This window comes from Trichosurus vulpecula, chromosome 4, assembly GCF_011100635.1.
Source record: "Trichosurus vulpecula isolate mTriVul1 chromosome 4, mTriVul1.pri, whole genome shotgun sequence".
In the NCBI taxonomy this organism is placed as follows: domain Eukaryota; kingdom Metazoa; phylum Chordata; class Mammalia; order Diprotodontia; family Phalangeridae; genus Trichosurus; species Trichosurus vulpecula.
In genome coordinates, this window is record NC_050576.1 from 182,493,030 (window position 1) to 182,515,028 (window position 21,999).

At 48.3% G+C, this 21,999-nt stretch overlaps 1 protein-coding gene across 3 annotated transcripts; it reads left to right on the top strand.

Moving 5' to 3' along the window:
- Positions 1-359: 359 nt before the first annotated feature.
- DHX58 (DExH-box helicase 58) lies at positions 360-14,886 on the top strand. Of its 3 annotated transcripts, none has more exons than XM_036757864.1 (13): positions 360-479; positions 769-944; positions 1,942-2,143; positions 2,439-2,629; positions 7,952-8,068; positions 9,623-9,749; positions 9,880-10,071; positions 10,404-10,660; positions 11,133-11,282; positions 11,949-12,110; positions 13,171-13,361; positions 13,636-13,732; positions 14,536-14,886. In XM_036757864.1, exons 2-13 carry the CDS (start codon positions 777-779, stop codon positions 14,707-14,709), a joined length of 2,028 nt encoding a protein of 675 aa, XP_036613759.1. In that variant the 5' UTR covers positions 360-479; positions 769-776; the 3' UTR covers positions 14,710-14,886. The 3 variants fall into 3 exon arrangements, with proteins under 3 accessions (XP_036613759.1, XP_036613760.1, XP_036613761.1); XM_036757865.1 differs by having other exon boundaries at positions 2,457-2,629; XM_036757866.1 differs by lacking the exon at positions 769-944.
- Positions 14,887-21,999: the final 7,113 nt, after the last annotated feature.

The following is a 21,999-nucleotide window of genomic DNA, read 5'->3' on the forward strand; positions in this document are numbered from 1 at the left end:
CTGGATCGGGGCTGGTTGTTGGGGACTTGTTTGGAGGAGAAGCTGAGTTGGTAATGGGGGATGGTTCCCAGGTTAGCAGGTAGGTTTACCTTAGCTGGTGTTGAGTAGTAAAGGATAGGGCACTGAGGTCAGCCCTTGTCCCTAGAGGAGGACAGAGCGAGGCTCAGAGAGGGTGAGGGTGAGTCTAGTCCTCCTCAAGCTTGGCATCCTCCAGGTCCATGTTTCCCAGTCCTCTGGACCAGGGACGACCTTAATGAGGCTGTCCCCGCCTCTCACCAGGCTCTGACCAATGAATGTCTGGCCAACTCCTCCCTGTTGAGTTTCACTTTCAAGTTTCATTTCCCAAGCTAAGAGGAAAGAGGCAGAAGTAAGAGGTCTTGTCAGCCGGCTGTTTTTTAGAGGCTCAGGCAGTGGACTGGGACCTTGCGCCCAGGCCTGGAAACTCTCCTTTGGAACAGAACCCTGAATCCCAGCTCCAGGTCTGTATTGTGTCCCTGACCCTCAGCCCCATTTCACATAGTGTGTCCTGTGCAGCGCAGGGTGGGGGGGTGGCTTTAAAGGGTAGCTGTACGTCTTCACCAAGTAAACTGCTTTCCCTGGTACCCTTTCCTCCAGCCTGGCTGGAGATCGGAGTGGAGAAGGAGGCGGGGGAGTCCAGAGGGATGAGCGGTGGGAGTGGGGCAGAGTTTGAGATCTGGGCTAGGAATACCTTAAGTAAAGAGAGATGGAGAGTCAGATCTCTCTCTCCCCCCCTTTTCCTCACCTAAGCCCCAGGAATGGAGCTCCGGCCGTATCAGTGGGAGGTGATCCTTCCTGCCCTGGAGGGCAAGAACATCATCATTTGGCTGCCCACGGGCTCAGGGAAGACCAGAGCTGCTGCTTATGTGGCCAAGAGGCACCTGGACATGGTGGATGGGGCCAAAGTGGCCGTACTGGTCAACAAGGTGATGCTCCCTGCAGGCCCTTCAACCCATCCAGTGACTCACCTGGTTCTCTTCTTATCTGGAGTCTCACACTCCTTGGGCTTTCATTCAGAACCTAGGCCCCGAATCTAAATTCTGGTGCCCTGAGTTACTGGCCAGAAATTTAAATGGCCCATGTATAGATTTGGAGCCCTAGACCCTGGTGTTTACTTATCTAACAAAGATTTATTGGGTGCCAATCGTATGGAAGGGCCTATACAGGAATGGCGCTCAAATCTGGCCAGGAGGGGAGTGGGCTATCCATTTTCCTGCCTCCCCACGTCTATATTCCTTATCTCCCAGTAGTTCCCCTCTCCGTGTCATCTAGGTGGCGCTGTGGTCACAGAACTGGATGTGGAACCCAAGTTCAAACTTTGCCTCAGACACTTACTAACATGTGACCCAGGGCACATCGCTTAGTCTCTGTAGCCTCAGTTGCCTCATCTGTAAATGGAGCTAGTAATAGCACCTCTTTGTTGTGAGGATCAAATGAAATTTTAAAAATAATACTGTATTATGTAATAAAATATAATGGATTTGAAGTTTGCAAAGAGAACATTTTGCAAACCTTAAAGCACTATATAAAATTAGTATTTTCACTACTACTGCAACTACTACTACTGCTGCTGCTACTGCTACTACATAGCTAGCTATTATCATGTCCCACCCATTTTCTTGGAGGGACTTTGTGGTATAATAGAGCCAGAAGACCCGGATTTGAGTCCCAGAGCCCCTACTTGCTGGGTGATTTTTAGCAAATCATTTGACTCCTCTGGGTCTCAGTTGCTAAGTCTGTAAAGTATGAATCAATATTTGCACAGCCTCCCTCACATTGGGAGCCTAAGGAAAGCCCTTTGCAATCCCTGGAGCGCTGTGGAAATGTGTTTTTATTTTTCCTGTTGCCCCCCTCACCCCTCCCACCCCTACCCCCAATTTTCCTGCTCCCTCTTCATGTCTTCCTACCTTCCACACTCCCAAGGTGCACCTGGTGACCCAACACAAGGAAGAATTCAGCCAGATGCTGGGCCCCAAGTGGAGTATAGTCACGATGAGCGGGGAGAGCAGAACCCAAGCTGGCTTTGGGTACATGAGCCGCAGAAATGACCTTGTCATCTGTACAGCCGAGCTGTTTCGCCTGGCCCTGTTCAGCACCGAGGAAGAGGAGCATGTGGAGCTCAGTGGTCAGTGAGAAGGGGGATGAGGGATGGTGGATCGGTGGGACTGGGGACAGAAAGAGGGATATGCTTCTGTTTGGTTAACTTTTACACTGGAACCACTCCTCTCCTTCCATCCCCCAGGAAGTTGATGCTCCTCGTAGGCAGGATGGTCCCCTCCGTGTCCTTCCTATCTCATGTCTCTTGGGTTGACCCTCCCCGAGATCCACATTGTCTCCCTGTTCTCAGCTCACCACTTCCCTAATCTCTTTCCCTCTCTTATACCCTTCCCTCTGACACCCTCCCCCAACCCCCATTTCAGCCTTCTCCCTCCTGATAGTAGATGAATGTCACCACACCCAAAAGGACTCTGTCTACAATGTCATCTTGAGCCACTACCTGGAAAGAAAACTGCAGGGGGCCAGGAGCCTGCCCCAAGTGCTGGGTCTCACAGCTTCTCCTGGAACTGGCGGAGCCTCTACCCTGGAGGGGGCCAAAAAACATGTCCTACAGGTCAGTCTGCAGGGAAACCCTTCAAAGATGCTCCTTTTAACGCTGCCGCCTGAAAGTGTCACCCCAAAATATACAAATCCCTCCCTTCAAGATCCATCCATCCTTTTGGACTCCTTGACCTGGGACCATCCACCAAGATTTCCCTAAAGCCTTTGCTTACCCTGCCAGCCGGGTCAGTCCACCCTCTTCTCTAAGGACCCAATTCTAATCCTAATTCTTGCCCCTATCTAGCATACCGTAGTGGGATTCAGAGGCCTCTGTTCAAATCCTAACCCTAATACTTATTAGCTGTGTGACCATGAGCAAATAAATTACCCTCTCTGAACCTTACTTCCCTCCTCTGTAAAGTGGTATAATTACACTACCTACCACAGAGGAGAATGCTCTATAAATGTGAGTAGATATGACATATTTTGATGGATCATTGGATTTAAAAACGGTTACTCCTTCCACTGATAGAAAAGTCAGGACGACCTGAATTCAAATCTAATATGTGACCCTGGCCAAGTCATTTAACCTCTGCCTCAGTTTCTCCATCTGTAAAATGGTTGTAATAACAGCACCTGACCTCCCAGGGTTGTTGTGAGGAACAGATGAGATAATGATTGTAAAGTGCTTTGCACAGAACCTTGCACATAGTAGTTACTATCTAAATGTTAGCTATTATTACTATTAGAGATCGCATCCCATCCATGGCTTCTCATCCTGGGTCCTTGTCCATTTCTCACGTCCTGTCTAGAGCAGCCACCCAATGATGGAGGAGTCCTTCGAGTCCTCTTCATGTTTCCCAGACACCAGGGCGGTAAATGGGGTATCTAGCTCTTTTGGCGGGGGGGAATTGGGGATAAGTGACTTGCCCAAAGTCACACAGCTAGTAATTGTGTCAAGTGTCTGAGGCCAGATTTGAACTCAGGTCTTCCCGACTCCAGAGCTGGTGCTCTACTCACTGTGCCATCTAGCTGCCCTGGTGTCTAGCTCTTGGGTGACCCCTCTTTCATCCATCCATGTCCTGGACATGTATTTTATGCCAGGTCTCATATACAACTCATTGTTGGTTCGTTTGCTGCAGCCAGTCTGCACCAAACATGATTCTCTCAGTTGCCCTTTAGGTCTTTTGTGGGTTAGATTCATGAAGCTTGAAGAGCTCAGTTGATACAGCCTCAAACTTTTAGTCTGGAGGTCCAAGGTTCGAGTACCTGTTCAAGAAAGCGTTCTTTCATTTTTGAGGGCTACTAGGCGGCGCCATAGTGCACAGAGCACCAGATCTGGATTCAGGAAGCCTAATTTTCCTGAGTTCAAATCTGACCTCAAACACTTTCTAGCTCTATGACCCTGGGCAAGTCACTTAACCCTATTTGCCTCAGTTTCCTCATCTTTAAAAAGAGCTGGGGAAGGAAATGGCAAACTGCTCCACCAAGAAGACCCTAAATGGGGTCACAAAGAGTCAGATACAACTGCAAAGACTGAACAAAGTTTTGATTCCTCAGAAATGTGGTATAAAGTGGAAAGAAAGCTAAATTTAAAGTCAGAGGCCCCAGGTTCAAATCCCAGTTCTGTGTCTTTGACCACGAGTAAGTTGCTTCCCTTCTCTGGGACTGTTAAATGAAAGGATTTGATTGGATGATCTCCAAGGTGCCTTCCAGCACTAGATCTAATTCCCTGTCTTCTGACAGCTTTAACCAGTGAGATCTCAGTGTTCCGTGATTCACAGCCCTGTGCCCTTATCATTTTTGTCTTTTGTCTAAATCTGTGATATCATTTGTATGTTGTTTGTTGTTGTTCCATTGTTTCAGTTGTGTCCAGCTCTTCATGACCCTATTTGGGGGTTTTCTTGGTGGAGATACTGGAGCGGTTTGCCATTTCCTTCTCCAGCTCATTTTACAGATGAGGAAAATGAGGCAAACAGGGTGAAGTGACTTACCCAGGGTCACACAGCTAGTAAGTGTCTGAGGCCAGATTTGAACTCAGGAAGACGAGTCTTCCTGACTCTGGGCCTGCCACGCTCTCTACTATACCACCTAGCTGCCCTCTTCTCACTATACTCATCTTTTTAAATATATGTCTGTGGTACATGAACATCCCATGAGTGTGGAACTGAGTCAGAGGCTTTGCAAGTAATCCATAAAGACAGTATAAATGTCATAGCAGCTTTCCAGGCAGCTTGTTTAATTAATTACCAGATTGATAAGCAACTGTTCTTTGCAGCCCTGGGACTTTTTGGAAGATGTCTTTTGGTTTTTTAGCTAATATATTGCTTTCTAGTAAGCACTTGATAGATTTTTTTTTTCATGATACAAACTGTGATGCTTTGGTATACATTACCTAAATGGGTAATTGGCTGGTACTTGGAGGGGTCACCGGTGTTCTTGTTATTTCGTCATCATGGGATACCCTCTGTTAAGAAAGGTAGAGGAAGCCGCTTCATGTTCTGATGAGAAGTTTCAACCTCCTGGGAGAATATAGTAACAATTACTCAAGAATCCTAATTTATGTCTTTTCTGTCAAAGTATGCTTGTGTTTTGTGTCTAGCGTTTCCTTTGTGAATAGTAAATAGATACCTGTCCCACACCAAAAAAAAAAAGTAGAGGAAGCTGGCATTAAGTCCTTTATTAGAAATCCATACACTTGTGCGAAGCATTTGGGCCAATAAGAGTGGAAATTATCAGGTCCCATGGCTTTCCAGGCTCACGATAGAGTTTATTACGTACCTCGACTGAACTGTTCTGCCATTCATTATATTAACGGGGGGGGGGGGGGGGGGGGGGGTTGAGTCTGATCCAACTTGTGTTTCGTTTGGGTTGGAATTCTTGTGTCCGTGTAAACAACCAGCAATTTACCACGTTCTTTTCAGGGGTTCTCGCTCTCTCCTCTGATATCTTTGCTTCTCAAACTTCTTTGGTCAAGTTTTTGATTCATGTTGAGTTGTTTGTCTTGTCCTTTTTGCTCCTTTGATTCCTCGTATCACTGTCACCTTCTGATTTGTTTTCCTTTGTGAGAAAGTTCTTTCCCATCAGAATCCTTGGCCCTGTTAAATGGTTCAACATCAGAAACAGATATGGTTTTATCCCTGGAAAGGGCATTAAAGAAGAAGCCTTACCAGCTGAAACTTTATCGATATTTTGTTCCTTCCATTAGAATGTGAGCTCCTTGAAAACAAGGACCATCTGACTGTTCTATTTGCATCCTTACTGTTTATTAGCACACAAACAGTAAATGATTTTCCATTCATTCATTCAATTGTCAATTAAAGGAATCTAGCATTTTTAATTTGCTTTTTAAACTTAATTTTTTTCATTTCATAAAAAGTGGATACTTGGTATGCCTCCCGCCTTTTCCTCCCCGCCCCCCAATTGAAAAAGAAAAAAAAAACCCTTTCAACAAATATGCATATTTAAGCAAAGCTAATTCCTGCATTGGCCATGTCTAAGAAAGTATATGTCTCAGTCTTCACCCTGAGTGCAGTCCATCTTCAGCAGTCCATCTCTGTCAGGAGTGAGGAGCCTGAGTGCTTTGCTATCATGGTTGGTCACGTATTGATCAGGGTTTTCCTTCCCTTCTTTATAAGAGGGTGGTGAGAGAAAAGGTGTGAGCTCAGCATCATCACTTTAGGTTTGATGTAATCTCTTCTGCTCCCCTGTCCCTCTTCTCTTTCTTCCACCCAGAGCCCAGTGACAGGTTCTTAGCCTTCCTTCCCTTTTAGACCTTTCTTCCCCTTCTGTCCTCCACAGTGAGAGTTTATTTTGCTCAGAACAAATATTTCCCTTAATCTTCTCTCCCTCTAATTCCCTCTTCTTCCTTTTCCCCTTTCTCTCCTGTTTCCCTGTTGAATGAAAAGCATTTCTACAGCCAACTGTGTGTGTGTATATTCTTCCCTCCTTTGACCAATTCATATGAAAGTGAGGTTCAGATGTTACCTGTTCCCCCAGCCCTTCTTCCTGGTTAACATAGGGTTCCATTTGTAACTCCCAATTATACATGTGTGAGATCATTTCCCCTACCTTTCCTCTTCCTTTGTTTCCCCCTTCTTATTTGCTTTATGGATTATTTTCATCATCATCTTCATCATCTTTAGCAGCAGCATCTTCATCATCATCTTTATCATCTTCATTATCTTTATCATCATCTTCCTTATCTGCATCAAAACCATCATCATATTCAGCAGCAGCAGCAGCAGCATCATCATCTTTATCATCTTCAGCATCTTCATCGTCTTCATCATCTTTATCATCGTCATCGTCATCTTCTTCCTCTCATTTCTTGAATGCTTTTTAGCCAGAGACAGTCCCAGGACAGTTTGCTAGCCTGCTCTCCTGATTTAATATTCTGTGGACTCTTGCCCAGGAGGACAAGGTAACTGCTTTTTGTAGTTGAAGAAGAGTATCAGGATTTGAGCTCACCCTCTTCAGGCTCACTGCAAGCATCCCCAGAACAGCTGGGCTGGCAGACAGGGCGAGGGGGGTGGCATTGTGCCTCATGCTCCCACATCATGATTATGCTGATGATCTGAAATCAAGAGAGGCACTGTGGAGTAGTGGATAAGGTGCTGGACCTGGACTCAGGATGCCCCAGGTTCAAATCCTGTCTCAGATGCTTCCTAGCTATGTGACCCTGGGCAAGACCTTTGACCTTTCTGAACCTCAAACAACCACAATTTGAAGGCATTTTTTACTTGGTTGGGGAAGGAGCATGTGCATATCTATTTAATGCATATATTTAATTTATATCTATTTAATTTAAATGCATAGTATTGTTATATTCAGATGTAGTATATAGCATATACATGTATACATATATATCATATGTCATTTGGAAGAAATATAATTGGAAAATTATAATCTATCATCTCTGTCATTTGGAAGAGGGAGGCGCTAGCAGCTGGGGGAAGGAGAAGATATTAGAGAAGGCCTCATGTAGAAGGTGGCTACTGATCCATGCCTTGAACAAACTAGGGATTAAGAGACAGACGGGAGCAGGAAGTGCACTCCAGACATAGGGAACAGATTGGACAAAGACATGGAGATTGGAACCGAGATGTCCCGTTGGAGGTACAGCAAGCAGCCAGCAAGCCAGTTTGACTGGAGCAAACAAAGGGGAGTTGCTGTAATAAGTGAAAGGCGAGTTACTGTTTGCTTGGGTAGAGTACCTTTACATGAAGGTGAAGTTGTAGTGACAAATCCCCCTGGAAGGTCTGAGCCTTAACTAGGGTAGGGTGCAGGGCAGGTTCTCTTTCTCCCACAGTGGCCCTCCAGTCTGCTATTCCCTTTTCTGGCCAGATCTACCAAGACCAGGATGTTGTAGCTTTTTTTTTATCTCCCCCTCCAGCTCTGTGCCAACCTGGACACCTGTCAAATCGTGTCACCCCAGAAGCACCATGAACAGCTGGAGGAGCAGAGTCCTCAGCCCTGCAAGCGTTATGACCTGAGCCAGGAACGGAATCCAGTGTGTGCATAGTGGGGAAGCTGGGGAGAAGGAAGGGGAACCACAGGAGGCCCCCAGGGAGGCCAATACATAGTTCTGTGTATATGTGAACTTCAAAGTCCAGCAATCTCTCCACTATCCTCCCTGGTGGTCCACTATGGTAACTCTATATACTACATAGCTGACCAGAATTAATCATGCTTCAAAATACCAAGACAGTGTTTGTGTCAATTGATAGGTCTGGTTCTTCTAGAGGTAAGAAGAGTCCAAGGGTGTGCTGGAGCCAGCTAATACCACTTGGGAGAACCAACTCTATATCCCTTTTCAGAATTTACACTTGGGAAATCAGCGATTACTTACAAATGAGGGCACGAGTTATTGTTTTGTAGATTGTCTAGACTTAAGAGAGTGATGGAGAAAATTTCAGTGACACAATTAAACTTAAAAATGTGTCCTGCATACTTTTTTTTTTCCTGAAGAGTCAGTTGTTAAACATTTCCCAGTACACCCTATGAGCACCGTGTATTATTAGTACAGGAAATAGTGTCCAGAGTTGTCACAGACCCCGGAACTATTGATAGCCCCTGAAGAGCCCAGATCTGGAGAATATCTAGAGACCATCCCCTCTGTTATGGAGGAGAAGGTAAGGGGCTGGCCTGGGGGGCTCATGCTGAAAGTAGTGGCCGAGCCCAGGTTTCCTGGCTCCCAACCCTGGGCTTACTCACACGCGCACGCGCACGCGCACACACTAGAAAGGAGACTAGGGGAAGCACATGGCTGCCTCTGGTACAACAAGGTGGATAGGTGCACCGGAGCAGGAGACCCTGGGAATGCTTTTCTATAAATACACACCTTTTAAAAGATTTGTTTCTACATCTTTTATTTTTCTGTTGTTTTCATTTCCAAACATCTCTCTCTCCCTGAGAGAAGCAGCCCTTATGACAAACACCAAAGGAAGAAGGGGGTGGGGAGGGGGGGTCGGAGGGGAGGTGGGAGTGGAGCAGCTGAGTAAATCAAACCAGCTCATACATGGAGTCTAACAGCAGTGCCACGGAAGAGTCACTCACTTGTGCAAAGAATGCCTGTGTGTGTGTGTTGCCTATCTTTTTTCAAATGATAGAACATAAGCTCCTTGATATAGTAAATATCTCATTTTGTCTGTCTTCCCAGTCCCAGCGCAATAGATGACATACAGTAGGACTTAATAAATACTGGTCGATCGATTGATGCTAGAAAATCCTGTCCTCTGTGGCATTTGGGCATTTGTTTTATGGTAGTGGGATCAAGGCCTGCCTGTGACCCATGCTGACTGTGTGACCCTGGATCAATCACTTGGCTTCCTAGTGCTCTCCGCAACTCTTTAAGACTGAGTTTCAGATGAAGTGCCGATCACAATTATTGAATGCCTATATTGGGTTTAGGGTGACCTCCCAGGAGGGACTCAGTTTCTTACAATTCCTCTCTCTCTCATCCCAGTGTGAATGCGCCTCCTCCCTAGTCTGTGGGTAAGTTTCCCTCTGTGTGTATGTGTGTAGGAGCCTCAACTTAACCCCCTTTGCTCCCCTACCTACCCAGGACCCATTTGGAGACCTGCTGAAGAAGCTCATGGATAAAATCCAAGACAGACTCGAGATGCCGGAGCTGAGCCGGGACTTTGGGAGCCAGAGATACGAGCAGCAGGTGGTGGAACTGAGCAAAGATGGTGAGAGAGAAAGTGAGGAGGCTGGGGCAGAGGCCAGCAGGTGGCCATCTCCAACCCTTCCCAGGCCGGAGTGCCTTCTGACCTGGACCTCTGTCTCTCCCTTCTGCCTCCTTGGCCTGTGGCCGGCCAGCTGCGGAACAGGGCCACCTCCAGCAGAGAGTGTTCGCCCTGCACCTGCGGCAGTACAATGATGCGCTGCTCATCCATGGCACTGTCCGGGCAGTGGATGCCCTGACCTCGCTGGGGAGTTTCTATGCGGAGGAGCGCATAATGAAAGTCAGGATCCTCCCCGCTGAAGACTGGCTGCTGCAGCTGTTTGATGGTGAGCACAGGGGTAGGAGCAGGGGGCAACCTTGCCCTGGAAGTGGGGCGTGGCTACAAGAGAATCACCTCCCCACTCAGGTCTTCACAGTCCCCTGGACAGATGCCCAGGAGCTGGGGGTGGGAGAGACAGGTGCTGTGTACAGGACAGCAGTGCTCAAGGCTTCCGTGCTTGGGGGACTGTCATCCCAGGAACAAGAAGGTCATTCCAGAAATCCCAGGGAAGGGGCAGGGGTCAGAGTTTATTCTCATGTCCCTATCCCTCCCACCCTCATGCCCCCAGGCCCCTCAGGTGGCCTCCCCCTACCTCCAGCTAGTGTCTTCCCATCACAGAACACAAGGAGGCACTAACTTTAGTAGCAAGTGATCCCTGCTTTGAAAACCCAAAGCTGGAGAACCTGGAGCAGATTCTGCAGGAGCAGTTCAGTACCGCTGAGCCTTCCCGTGGCATCATATTTACCCGGACCCGACAGAGTGCTTACGCTCTCCACCTCTGGCTCCAGGAGCATCCCAGACTCCAGCAGCTGGGCATCCGTGCCCAGGTGCTGACTGGGGCAGGCCACAGCAACCAGACCACCCACATGACCCAGGTGCACACCTGTGTGTATGTAGGGATGGGGAGGGGGGCCCCTATGCTGTGAGAGGTGCCATGACCTGATGGGACACTGTGTGAGACAGTAAGTGGTCAGGTGTCACTGGGGAGAGGAATGGAGCCAGGGCTGGGAGGAGGGCGCTGCAGAAAGGGATGGAGCCAGAGAGAAATGAAGAGAAGCACAAGAAGACACTGAGGGAGATGGACAATGACCAGGGAATACCAGAGGAAAGAAGCAAAGGTTTAGAAGCCACCAACAGAGCCTGAATGGGTACTGGGGAAGAGGGACGGGGCTGGGAGAAAATGAGAAGATAATGATAGAGAGATGGAGAGACCCCGAGAGGAGAGATTGGAACTCACGTGGGAGTGAAGAGATTCAGTCAGGACAGGCCCAGAGGAGCTGAGGATGAGTAGGTGGGCAGGTGGGTGGTCAGAGCTCCCCCTCACATCCTAAGTCTTCCATCCCTCAGAGAGAGCAGCAGGAGGTGATCCAGAGATTCCGGACTGGTGCCCTGAACCTGCTGGTGGCCACCAGCGTGGCCGAGGAGGGGCTGGACATCCCCCAGTGTAACGTGATAGTGCGCTATGGCCTCCTAACTAATGAAATTGCAATGATTCAGGTACCTTCTTTGTCCAGAGAGAATCCCCCATCACCTCCATAAGATCTGCTCCCTAAAGATATCCCCCCAATATTTCCTCTTCAAAATATTGAGACCCTACCCCCCAAAAAGATGCCTCTTCTGGGATCCCCCTCCTGCCTGGAATTTTCCTAATTGTCCTTCTCCTCACCCAGGGTCCTGAGGGGGTCTGCACTAAAGGGGGCACTTCCCTGAGCTGTAATTAGGAATTGTCATGCCCTCTTCAGTTGGGGGTGTGGGTGGGTTAAGAACATTCCACCTCAAGCATGGTTGTTTTGGGAGCATGGCTAGCCAGTGCACCAGAGAGTTTCACCTGTGCCCTCACTTTATGGTGGTGGTGTGGACATTCCTTGCCTCCCCACGTCCTGTCCCGTCCGTCCGTCCATCGTGTCCCCCCCCCCCCCCCCCCCCCCGCCAACCCCAGGAGGTGGCCATAGGGGAAGCCATGCCCTCGTTAAAAAAAAAAAAAGCTACAATATCGTGGTCATGGCAGTTCTGGCCGGTAAAGGGAATGGCAGAGTGGAGGGTCACTAAGGGAGAAAGGGAACCTGCCCTGGACCCCATCCTAGTTATGGCTCAGACCTTCCAAAGGGATTTGTCACTCTGGGAGTCCTTATCTTACACCCAGCTCCCTGACTTCTTCCCCAGGCACGGGGCAGAGCCCGGGCAAGCCAGAGTGTGTATTCATTTGTGGCAAGCCATGGGAGTCGGGAGCTGCGTCGGGAACAGACCAACGAGGCCCTGGAGGCCTTGATGAAACAGGCAGTGTCTTCAATACAGAGAATGGAAGAAACCGAATACAAAGCTGAGGTCAGGACTGGAGAGGGAGGGGCGGGAGGTGAGGGGGTGACTGAGGAAGCAGACTGCTGCAAGGCAGAAAGAGGACTGCTCCCATCTGGTTTCTTTTATTCCTTCCCCTTTCTCTACTTTTCTCGGTCATTACTACTTGTCTGAACTTCTAGGGGGAGGCCCCTTTATGTATTAGTCGACAATAGTGTGTGATATGTCGGCCTAGAAGGATGATTCGATCTCAGGTCTCAATACCAGAGGAAGAATGTCCAGTATGAGGGAGGCGATTGGCCTGCTGTATTTTGCCCTGGTTGGGCCACACCTGGAATAGTGTTTTTCCCATTACTACTAGAATTTATGCCTCTGTCCCCAACCCTCATTCCCCATGCCCCCTTCTTTGCCCCTGTGCCCCTCCTGGCCCCTGACAAGACCCCTCAGATGTCTTCCCTCAGTCTCTAGCTTGTGCCTTCCCTAAGAGAGTACAAGGAAGTGCTGGTACTGCTGTTGTCAAGTGGAGATGCTGGAGTAGATTCCCAGGGAGTAGGTTCCACAGGCTAGGGATCTTGACTTGGAATCCATACATATGAGGATAACCAACATGTCAAAATATAGGAGAAGCAGTGAAGGAATTGGGGAAATTATTGGGGGGGAAGGAGGACAAGTGTGACAGTTGTCTTCAAGTATTTGAAGGGGGAAGAGGGATTAGATTGGTTCTGGCCTAGAGGGCAGAGCTCCAAGCAAGGGTGGGCATTGCAAAGAGGAGATTTCAGCTCTCTACAAAGAAGACTTCCTAACAATAAGAGCTTCCTGAAAGCAGAACGGGCTGTCTCAAGGGGTAGTGAGGTCTCCATCACTAGCTAGGGAAGAATTAAGGAACAGGAGAGGGGTAGAGGGAAGGGATACTGGGAAAGAGAAGGGAAGGGGCTGGGTAGGTCGGAGTGATCTGGATACGTTGTAAATGAGGTGCAAATGAACCCATAATTATGCCAGTCTGTTTCTCCTGAAGGATGGGACACACCCCTGATGTTAGGGCCCCATGATGCAGACCCTCACCTTATGTCTCTCCTCTCCCTTACCCCAGATTCTGACCCTGCAGCTGCAGGCTGTGAGTCACCGCAAGGCCCAGGCTGCTAAAAAGATGCACCAGAGGACACAGTTCCAAGCAGACACGGTGGGGCTTCTTTGTATCAACTGTGCGGAGCCTGTGGGCTATGGCAGTGACCTACGGAAGGTGGAGGGCACACACCACGTCAATGTGAACCCCAATTTCACGTGAGACCTTGAGAGGCACTTTGAGGAAGGGGCGCTGCCTGGGGATGGGAAGGGGCATGGAAAGGAGGTAGGGATGGGCAAAGATCAAGGGCGTTATGGAGACTTGATGGGTCTAGGAAGGTGCCAGTGGGGCCCTTGACAGGAGAAGTGCCAGCCTGGTGATGAAGGAGCAGGTGAGGGGAGCCTTGATTTTAGGAATGAGAGTGAGTTGTTGGGGGTGGGGTGAGAAGGAAGATAGGAAAGTTGTACTTAACCCACTTGGTTATCTTATCAGCTTCTATTACAAGGCTTCCCTCAAACCTGTGGCCATTGACCGAACTTTCAAGGACTGGCAACCTGGAGGTTCCATCAGCTGCAGGAAGTGTGGAGAGGTGGGTGCAAGGCGGGACTCTGCCCAGTAGCTTGCTATGGATTGAGAGAGGGGCTGTTGCCTCTTTCAGCTGTCCTGACCTGGGTAGAAGTTGGAGAATATGGAGGAAGAGAGAATGAGACTATTTTTAGAGACAGCTCAGGATAGTGAAAGGGCAGCTAGGTGGCACAGTACCATCTACCTGAGTTCAAATGTGGCCTCAGACATTTACTAGCTGTGTGACCCTGGGCAAGTCTCTTAGCCCTGTTTGCTTCAGTTTCCTCATCTGTAAAATGAGCTGGAGAAGGAAATGGCAAACAATTCCAGTATCTTTGCCAAGAAAACCCCAAATGTGGTCACAGAGTCAAACATGACTGAACAACAACTTAACTTTAGACTAGTGAAAAGAGATAGGATTTAGAATCAAAGGATGAGGGGCAGCTAGATGGTGCAGTGGATGGAGCACCAGTCCTAGAGTCAGGAGGACCTGAGTTCAAATCTAGCCTCAGACAGCTGTGTGAGCCTAAAAAAAAAAAAGAATCAAAGAATAAGCTTTGCCATTTACTGTCTGTGTGACTTTGGGAAAGTCACCTAACCTCTGGTCCAATTTTTCTCATTTGTAAAATGACAATTGTAAAAAGACAATGGTCTTTAAGGTCTTTTTTCAACTCTGAATCCTCTGATCCATCCCTGCTCTCAGAGACCCGTCAGACTGACCTCTTTCCTAAATCATCCCCTGATCTTATACACCCATACGCACGCACGCACGCACGCACGCGCACACATACACACACACACACACAATCTGTCCTACTATGCCCACAGGCATGGGGTCTGGAGATGATCTATAAGTCAATGAAACTGCCTGCCCTGAACATTCGGAGCCTGGTGTTAGAGACCCCCCAAGGGCGACGGAAGGTGAAACAGTGGTCCAAAGTGCCCTTCCAGGTGGCTGACTTGGACTACCTCCAGGACTGTAACTCCCAGCTGACCGGCTGAAGGTAGCCCCAACTCACCAACCATGGTCTAGTGGTCCATTGACTTACCCCCTGCCTACTTGAGAGGAGGGAGACTGGAGCGAGACGGGAGACCTGCATCAGTGTTATCTGTGTATCTGAATAGCCCTTATTTATCAGCACAAACCCACCTCTCCCTTCTTTTATTGTGAATAAATATCTGTTGGTTTTTTTTTTTGAAGCTGCACTTCTATCTCTCTCTGGCTGATGGGGATTTGGGCAGAACTGGGATTGGGGGACATGGAGGGAAAGGACAGTATGGCTCAGTGGAAAGATCACTGGATTGTGGATTCAGACAATCTGGGTCAGATCCCACCTCTGCTGTCTTCTAGCAGGGTGACCTTGGAAACATCACTTTCTCCCTCTGGTCCTCAGTTTCCTTCTCTGTAAAATGAGGAGGGCTGAAATGGATGATGACTAAGTATCCTTCCGTCTCTAAATCCTGTGATGGATCGAAGCTGGTTGTGGGAAAGGATTGGGGTAGGGGAAAGGGAGGTAATAAAGCATAGCATCATGGGAAGAGCTTTGGACTGGAAATTGAGAGACCTGGTTTTGAATCCCTGCTTGGACACACACTAGCTGTTTGTCCAATCAGTTGGTCAACTCGAATTTATTAAGCAACTGCTATGTGCTGGGCACTCTGCTAAGTCCTAGGCATAGGAAGGCAAAAGATGGTCCCTGCTTTCAAAGACCTCGCAGTCTAACAGAGGAGACAACGTGCAAACAACTACATACGAGCAAGCTGTAAACAGGATAAAGAAGTAATCCAAAGAGGGAAGGCACTAGAATTCCTCTAGAATACGATTTTAGCTGGGACTTGAAGGAAGCCAGGAAGGCAATGTGAGGAGAGAACATTCCACGCATGGGGGGAAAGCCAGCCGGGGAAACTGCCCCGAGCAGAGAAACGGAGGTCTTGTCAGTTGTCTGTAAGCTTCAGTCTCTGCAAATGTAAAGTGGAGGATAAGATTATATGCATCACCTCCTTTACAGGCTTGAGAAAAGCAATTTGTAAAGCTTAAAACACTAGAAAATTGATTTGCAAAGCCTGCCATTTTCCTGATGGACACCAGAGGGCAGTGCCCAGAGACTTGCAGGTTCCTAAGCCCACTTCCAATGAGTCACCAGCTGTCTTGTCCTCATCTCCCTTCCCCCCTCGCCTCCTGGCCCTCTGTCAGCTGGAGCATCACAATCTGGGCGCCTTGCTGTCCAGCCACTGAGGGGCATGAAGCAGCTGGACTGACCCACCGCTGGCATAGTTGCAGGGGGGGATGTTTTTGTGGCTGTTATTCAGTTGTTTTCAGTTGTGTTTGACTCTTTGTGACCCCATTTGGGGTTTTCTTGGCAAAGTATACTGGAGTGGTTTGTCATTTCCTTCTCCAGCTCATTTTGCAGATGAGGAAACTGAGGCAAACAGGGCTAAGTGACTTGCCCAGGGTCACACAGCTAGTAAATGTCTGAGGCCAGATTTGAATAAAGGAAGATGAGCCCAGCACTCTATCCACTGTGCCACCTAGCTGCCCCAGCTGGGGGGAAAGGGAGGGTGAAATGTTTCATGGGCTGGTGAGCTTTTGTCTTGCCAAGAGGAACATAGTGAGTGAAGCTTCTGGGGGAAATGGAGGTAATTTCACACCCTTCCAAAGCGAGGGGCAAAGCAAGACCTACCCACAGTCTTCCTCTGTCTGGAACTTCTGTCTCATCTCCCCTGACTCTTTTAAGCCTCACTCTTCTCTGCCTCATCCCTGATCTTTTGCTTCCCCTATTCTAAATTAAGGAGGGGAGCATAGAGGTCCTGGCAGGGTGTTGCTATGTTTACCAGCCAAAGCAATGTAGTTGTGGTGGTGATGGTAGAGAGTTTAAAGGTTTGAGGTTTTTTCCCTAAAGTTTTGTGATCCTTTGAATACCATCATAAGATCATAGATTCAGAACTGGAAGGGGCCTCAGAGAGCATCCAATTCAACCATCTCTTTGCAGATAAGAAAACAGATCCAAAGAGGTCCCTCTGCCCTTTGACCTCTTCAAGCTCTGGCTCTGACTCTGGACTCCACCCACTGAGTTTCCCCGCAGGGTCCCCAGCAGCCTAGGCTGGACAAAGTCATTTCCAGACTGACTCCCTCTGGATATGAGGACAGGCACTCAGGCTCCCTCCAAACTATGTCCTCCTGTGAGGAGAGAGCTCCAAAGCAAGAAATACCCTTTCCAGTCCACGTTCATTCCTGGTTAATAAGCTAGAGCCCTTCCATCCTGAGAATAATGAAAAGAACACTGAACTTGGAGTCAGAAGCCTAGAGTTTGAATCTTGGCTCTGACAAATACTAGTGCTGTGACCCTAGCAGAAAAGAGGCCTGGTTTGGAGTCCAGAGTCCTGGCTCTGCTGATTACTGCCTGTGAGATCTTGGACAAGTCTCTTCACCCTTAGAATCCAGGGAACAGCAAAGGACCTTTCCAGTTCTAGATCTGGTGACACTGAGTCAGTCCCTTTGCTTTTTTGTGCCTTGGTTTCTTTTTTTAAAAAATGAGCGAGTTGGACTGGAAACACAATGCTGAAATGGAAAAAAAAAAGTTCAATGGATTCAGAGTCAATGGACTTGGGGTGAAAATCTGAGCCCTGACATTTGACTGCTTTTGTGATTTGGGGCAAGTTGGTTAACCTTTCTGGCCTTAGTTTCTTCATCTGTAAAAGGAGGAAATTGAACTTGTTACCTTTAAGGGTCACTTTGAACTCAAAACCTATGATCCTATAATTTTTCCTAACCTTCTAACTCTTGTTCTTCTCTATTCCCCCATGAAATCTCCCTCTTCAGATCTAAGAAGAAATAGAGATAGAAACAGTATGAAGAGAGGGGTGTGTGTGTGTGTGTGTGTGTGTGTGTGTGAACTTGGTAAGGCTGGGGGTGCTGAGGACCTGAATTTACTGTTCTCATTTTTAAAAAATCAGGATCTAGGTTGATTCTTTGGGGAAACATCTATTTTTGTAGGCAGGAGACACCTAGCAGGCAAGAGTCACCTTCAGGAAGGAAGGAGGGAAGGGGCTAAGGGAGTAGGGGGTGGAGATCACAGAATATGAGAGTGGGAAGGGACTAAGTGGCCATTTGGTCCAAACTATATGTGAAAAGAATTCCCAGTATAATGTACCTGACAAATGGTTATGGAGATTGGGGGTGGTGGTGGCACAGAATGAGAGGATCACTGCTGTCTAACCAACACCCCTCCTGCTGTGGTCCCTGGTCCTGTTGCCACATGAGATGGAAATCATCGTGACCTCTTTCCAAGAAATAATCATTACCTCCTGGGTAATGAGGACCCATCAAAGACTTAGAGGTCCTAGTCAACCTTCTCTTCTGAGGGATTTTAGATGTCCCAAATCTGTTGATCTCTCCAAGGCTTCCTTTTCCCTTCCCAACCCTCATCCCCAGAAAGTTTTCAAAGGTCAGATTCTCTGTTCTTCCAACTTTGAAGTCATGCCTCTTTCCTAGACCCCATTCCCTATCTATCTCATGCCCTATCCCCTGTGTCCCCAGGAGCTTCCCTTTTCTTTGGGGCTTCCATCCACCTTAGCTAAGACATTCCCCCTCCTCCTAAGCCCTTTCACCCACTCTTGTCCTGGGTTGTCCACCCTGCCCTGCAATTCAACGTGCTTTTTACAGGTCCATAAAATTATCAGCTGGAAGGGTAGGAGAGCCAGTGGCCAGAGGGCCAGGAGTGCTAAGCCCAGTCCTGGGCCCTGAATGTGGCTGAATGCACGGAGCCCTGGACGCCAGTCATTCCAGGGCTGGACCACAAAGTAACAGCTGAAAAGATTGGAGCATGGGATGGGTGGATGGGCTGCTGCCCACTTGTCCTAATTCCCTCCTGCCCATCCACCTGCCCTGCCCCCTCCTCCTTGAAATCTTCTCTTCCTCCCCCAACTCCACCTATATTGTTGTTATTTGGTTGTTTTCAGTTGTGTCCAACTCTTTGTGACCCCATTTGTGATTTTCTTGGCAAAGAAAATGGAGTGATTTGCCATTTCTCCAGTTCATTTGACAGATGAAGAAACTGAGGCAAACAGGGTTAAGTGACTTGACTAGGGGTCACATAGCTCGTAAGTGTCTGAGGACAGATTTGAACTCAGGAATATAAATCTTCTTGACTACAGGCCCTGCATTTTATCCACTGCATCACCTAGCTGCCCCCTAACTCCACCTTACCCCATCACCATTAGGAAATCTAACCTACCATCAGGATGACAAGACACCATACCCCCAGCCCTCACCCACCTGTGCCAGGCCTGTAATCAAGAAGACTCATCTTCCTGAATTCAAATCCAGCCTTAGACACTTACTAGCTGTATGACCTTGGGCAAGTCACTTAACCCATTTTGCTTCAGTTTCCTCATCTGTCAAATGATCTGGAGAAGGAAATGGCAAACCACTGGAGTCTCTTTGCCAAGAAAATCCCAAATGGAGTCATGAAGAGTCAGGCACAACCGAAAAAGGACTGAACAACAAAAAATATCTATCTATGTATCTATCTTTGTATCTATATATCCATGTATCTATATGTATCTATGTATCTATCTATCTATGTCTCTATCTTTGTATCTATATATGTATCTATCTTTGTATCTATGTATCTATCTACAATCTCTCCAGGGAATGAATCTATCTGTCTATCTGTCTGTCTATCTATCATCTATCTATCTATCTTTTGAAAAGAGAATGTGATAAAACCAAAAAAGCTCCTAATTAGACGTCAGAAGACCTGGACTCATGTCCTAGATTCAACACTTGATAGCTCTGTGACTCTCAAACCTTAGTTTCCTCGTTTATTAAGTGGGGATAATAACTGCCCTGCATACCTCACACTGTTTACCTTATAAATTTTAAAGTAATCCATAATGATTATCTCCTCGTGGTTCCTCCTTGATCCTCTTCACAAGAGAGTGGGGTGGGGTGTGGGTGTGTGTGGGGGGGTGGCTTCCCCTCTCCAGGCTAGTAAGGATCCCAGGTATCCCTTGAGTTCCAACCTTTGGGAAAAACAAAACCAGGTCTTAGATTCTTTAAGCAGCTTCTACAGGTCCTCCCTTTAGCTTAGACGCTCTGGTCAGTGCCCATTCATTCTCAGTGGGAAGATGTGGGGAGCCTAGGACATCGAGGGGCAGAGTGGAAGGCTCTCTGTCTGCTCCCTCCCTCTTCGGGGAAGATCCCTCCTCCTGCTTGCCCCGCCCCAGAGCCTAGTCCCACCCCCCTGGCCCTCCCCAGAGCAGCAGCTCCAGCTGCCTAGGAGCAGGTAGAACCCAGCAGCCCCGGACCCAGCAGGTAAGACAGAAAGCTCTGGTGGAGGGGAGGGAGAGAATCTGAGGGCACTAGAAGGATCTCCACAGGTCCAAGTGCCCCAAGGGACAGAGAGGGGAAGAGGACAGGGGTCTTTCCTCTAGATGTTCCATTTCTCACACACACCCCTCCCGCCAAATCACCCCGTCTGCTCTCACCCAAAGGTCCTTATTTAATCCTATTCCTTGCTCTGGCATCCCCAAACTACCCTCCTCTCCATGCCTAGAATCCAGGAGCGCCCCTCCACACACACACTCCTGGAGTGCACTTTCCAAGCTGCCCTCTTATGGCGGGGTTGGGGAGAGGGGCAGGAAGAAAGATGCCTAAACTTTGGGAAAGTGAGGGGAACTGGATGGTCAGGTCTATAGCAAGAAGTTCGTGTTTGACTAAGGGGCCGGTGTAGCGCTCAGGGGCTGAGGGTGAAGGGAGGAGGGCAGTGCATGGAGATTTAGTCAGGGGCTCCAAAGTGAGGAGAGTACCATATGTACTCAGAACTAACAGTTCCCTCACACACACACCCATCTGTCCTGCTGGAAAGAGGCATGGATTGTGTGGGTAAATATGGTAAAGGCCAGGTGAGCATCTGGGCTGCATCCAGAGGCTCCAAGTGAATCTCCAGGGTTCCTACATCATTAATACTGGGTCACAGTGTGTGTGTATGTATGTGTGTGTGTGTGTGTGTGTGTCCATGAGAAGAGGGAAAGGAAACCTAAAGAATGCATATGAGTGCAAGAAAGGGGTTGTCTCCTACCTTTCCAGGGTTCTGAAGCATCTTAGGTAGGAATCTGAAGTGGAGGGATTAGTCATAAGGCAAGGTGCTGTATTGTGTTGTTGGGAGAGAGGTGGGTGGGAATTTGGAGACTCCTTGTATTCTGAGTGAGGGCACAAGGAAGCAGGTTTGCCTTTTTTCTTCACCTGTCCCCCACTGGACACTTTGGCAGGGAGCAAGAGGAACGTGGTGTGAGATGTTGATCTGCTTCCCAAGAAACTTGGAGTACAGAGCCCTCTCTGTTCCATCTTCCCCCTTCTCCAGTGGACCCTGCCTCACCCTTCTGCCTAACCTGGGTTTGAGACCATGAATCCTGGAAGGAAAAGCATCCACAGGGATGACCATCAGAGAGCCCCCAGGGAGGTCAGCAAGCCTAGGAAGTCGGGATTTTTCTTTTCCTTTTCTTTTGTCCCAGATTGTGGGGAAGTGATGCCCAGCTAAACCGCAGGGTTTCTGGATCTCCTATCTGAATGCTCCTGGCCAGGCCAGCCAAGTGCCCTGAGAGGTTGTGGCTTTGGTGTGCTGGCATTTGCTCTCTCTTTAGGTAGGACTTGTCCTTGTTAATGCCTGGAAGGCTTCCCTGAGGAAGGAGACTTAAGCTGCCAGCTCAGACATGGATGCCAAGCTCCTGAAGTCCATAGGAATACCCTAGCCTGGAAAGGGGGACCTGGATGGCTCTGGCTGTCTGCCTTTTGGCATTCTAACTTTTCTTCACAGGATACTCCCACCTCCAGATAAAATAGCTCTGCCTCCTCCCAATCCTAGGCAAGCAGGGGGTCTCTATAGTAATAGATATGTTATTATTCAGTTGTGTCCGACTCTTCGTGACCCCATTTGGGGTTTTCTTGGCAAAGATACTGGAGTGGTTTGCTATTTCGTTTTCCAGCAGTAATAGATATACTAAGTACCCATTCCAGGGTTCTCCTTCCCTTCTCCTCTCCCCATAATCATGAAGTTTTTCCTGATGCCATCTTGGTGCCTTCTGATTCATGGACAACTCTTTGCTTTTGTTCTATCCTTAGTCACCTGTCCTTGCAATTGGACCCCTTAATGCTGTTGCTACCACTGCCCTCTTCAGGGTTTCATAGAAAGGTTTTCTGGAAGACAATAAATGGAAACTAGAAAGCCAGGTCCTAAATAGTGCTAATGACGAACCCCCTGAATCAGTCTAAGCATTCTGAGCCATGCTATT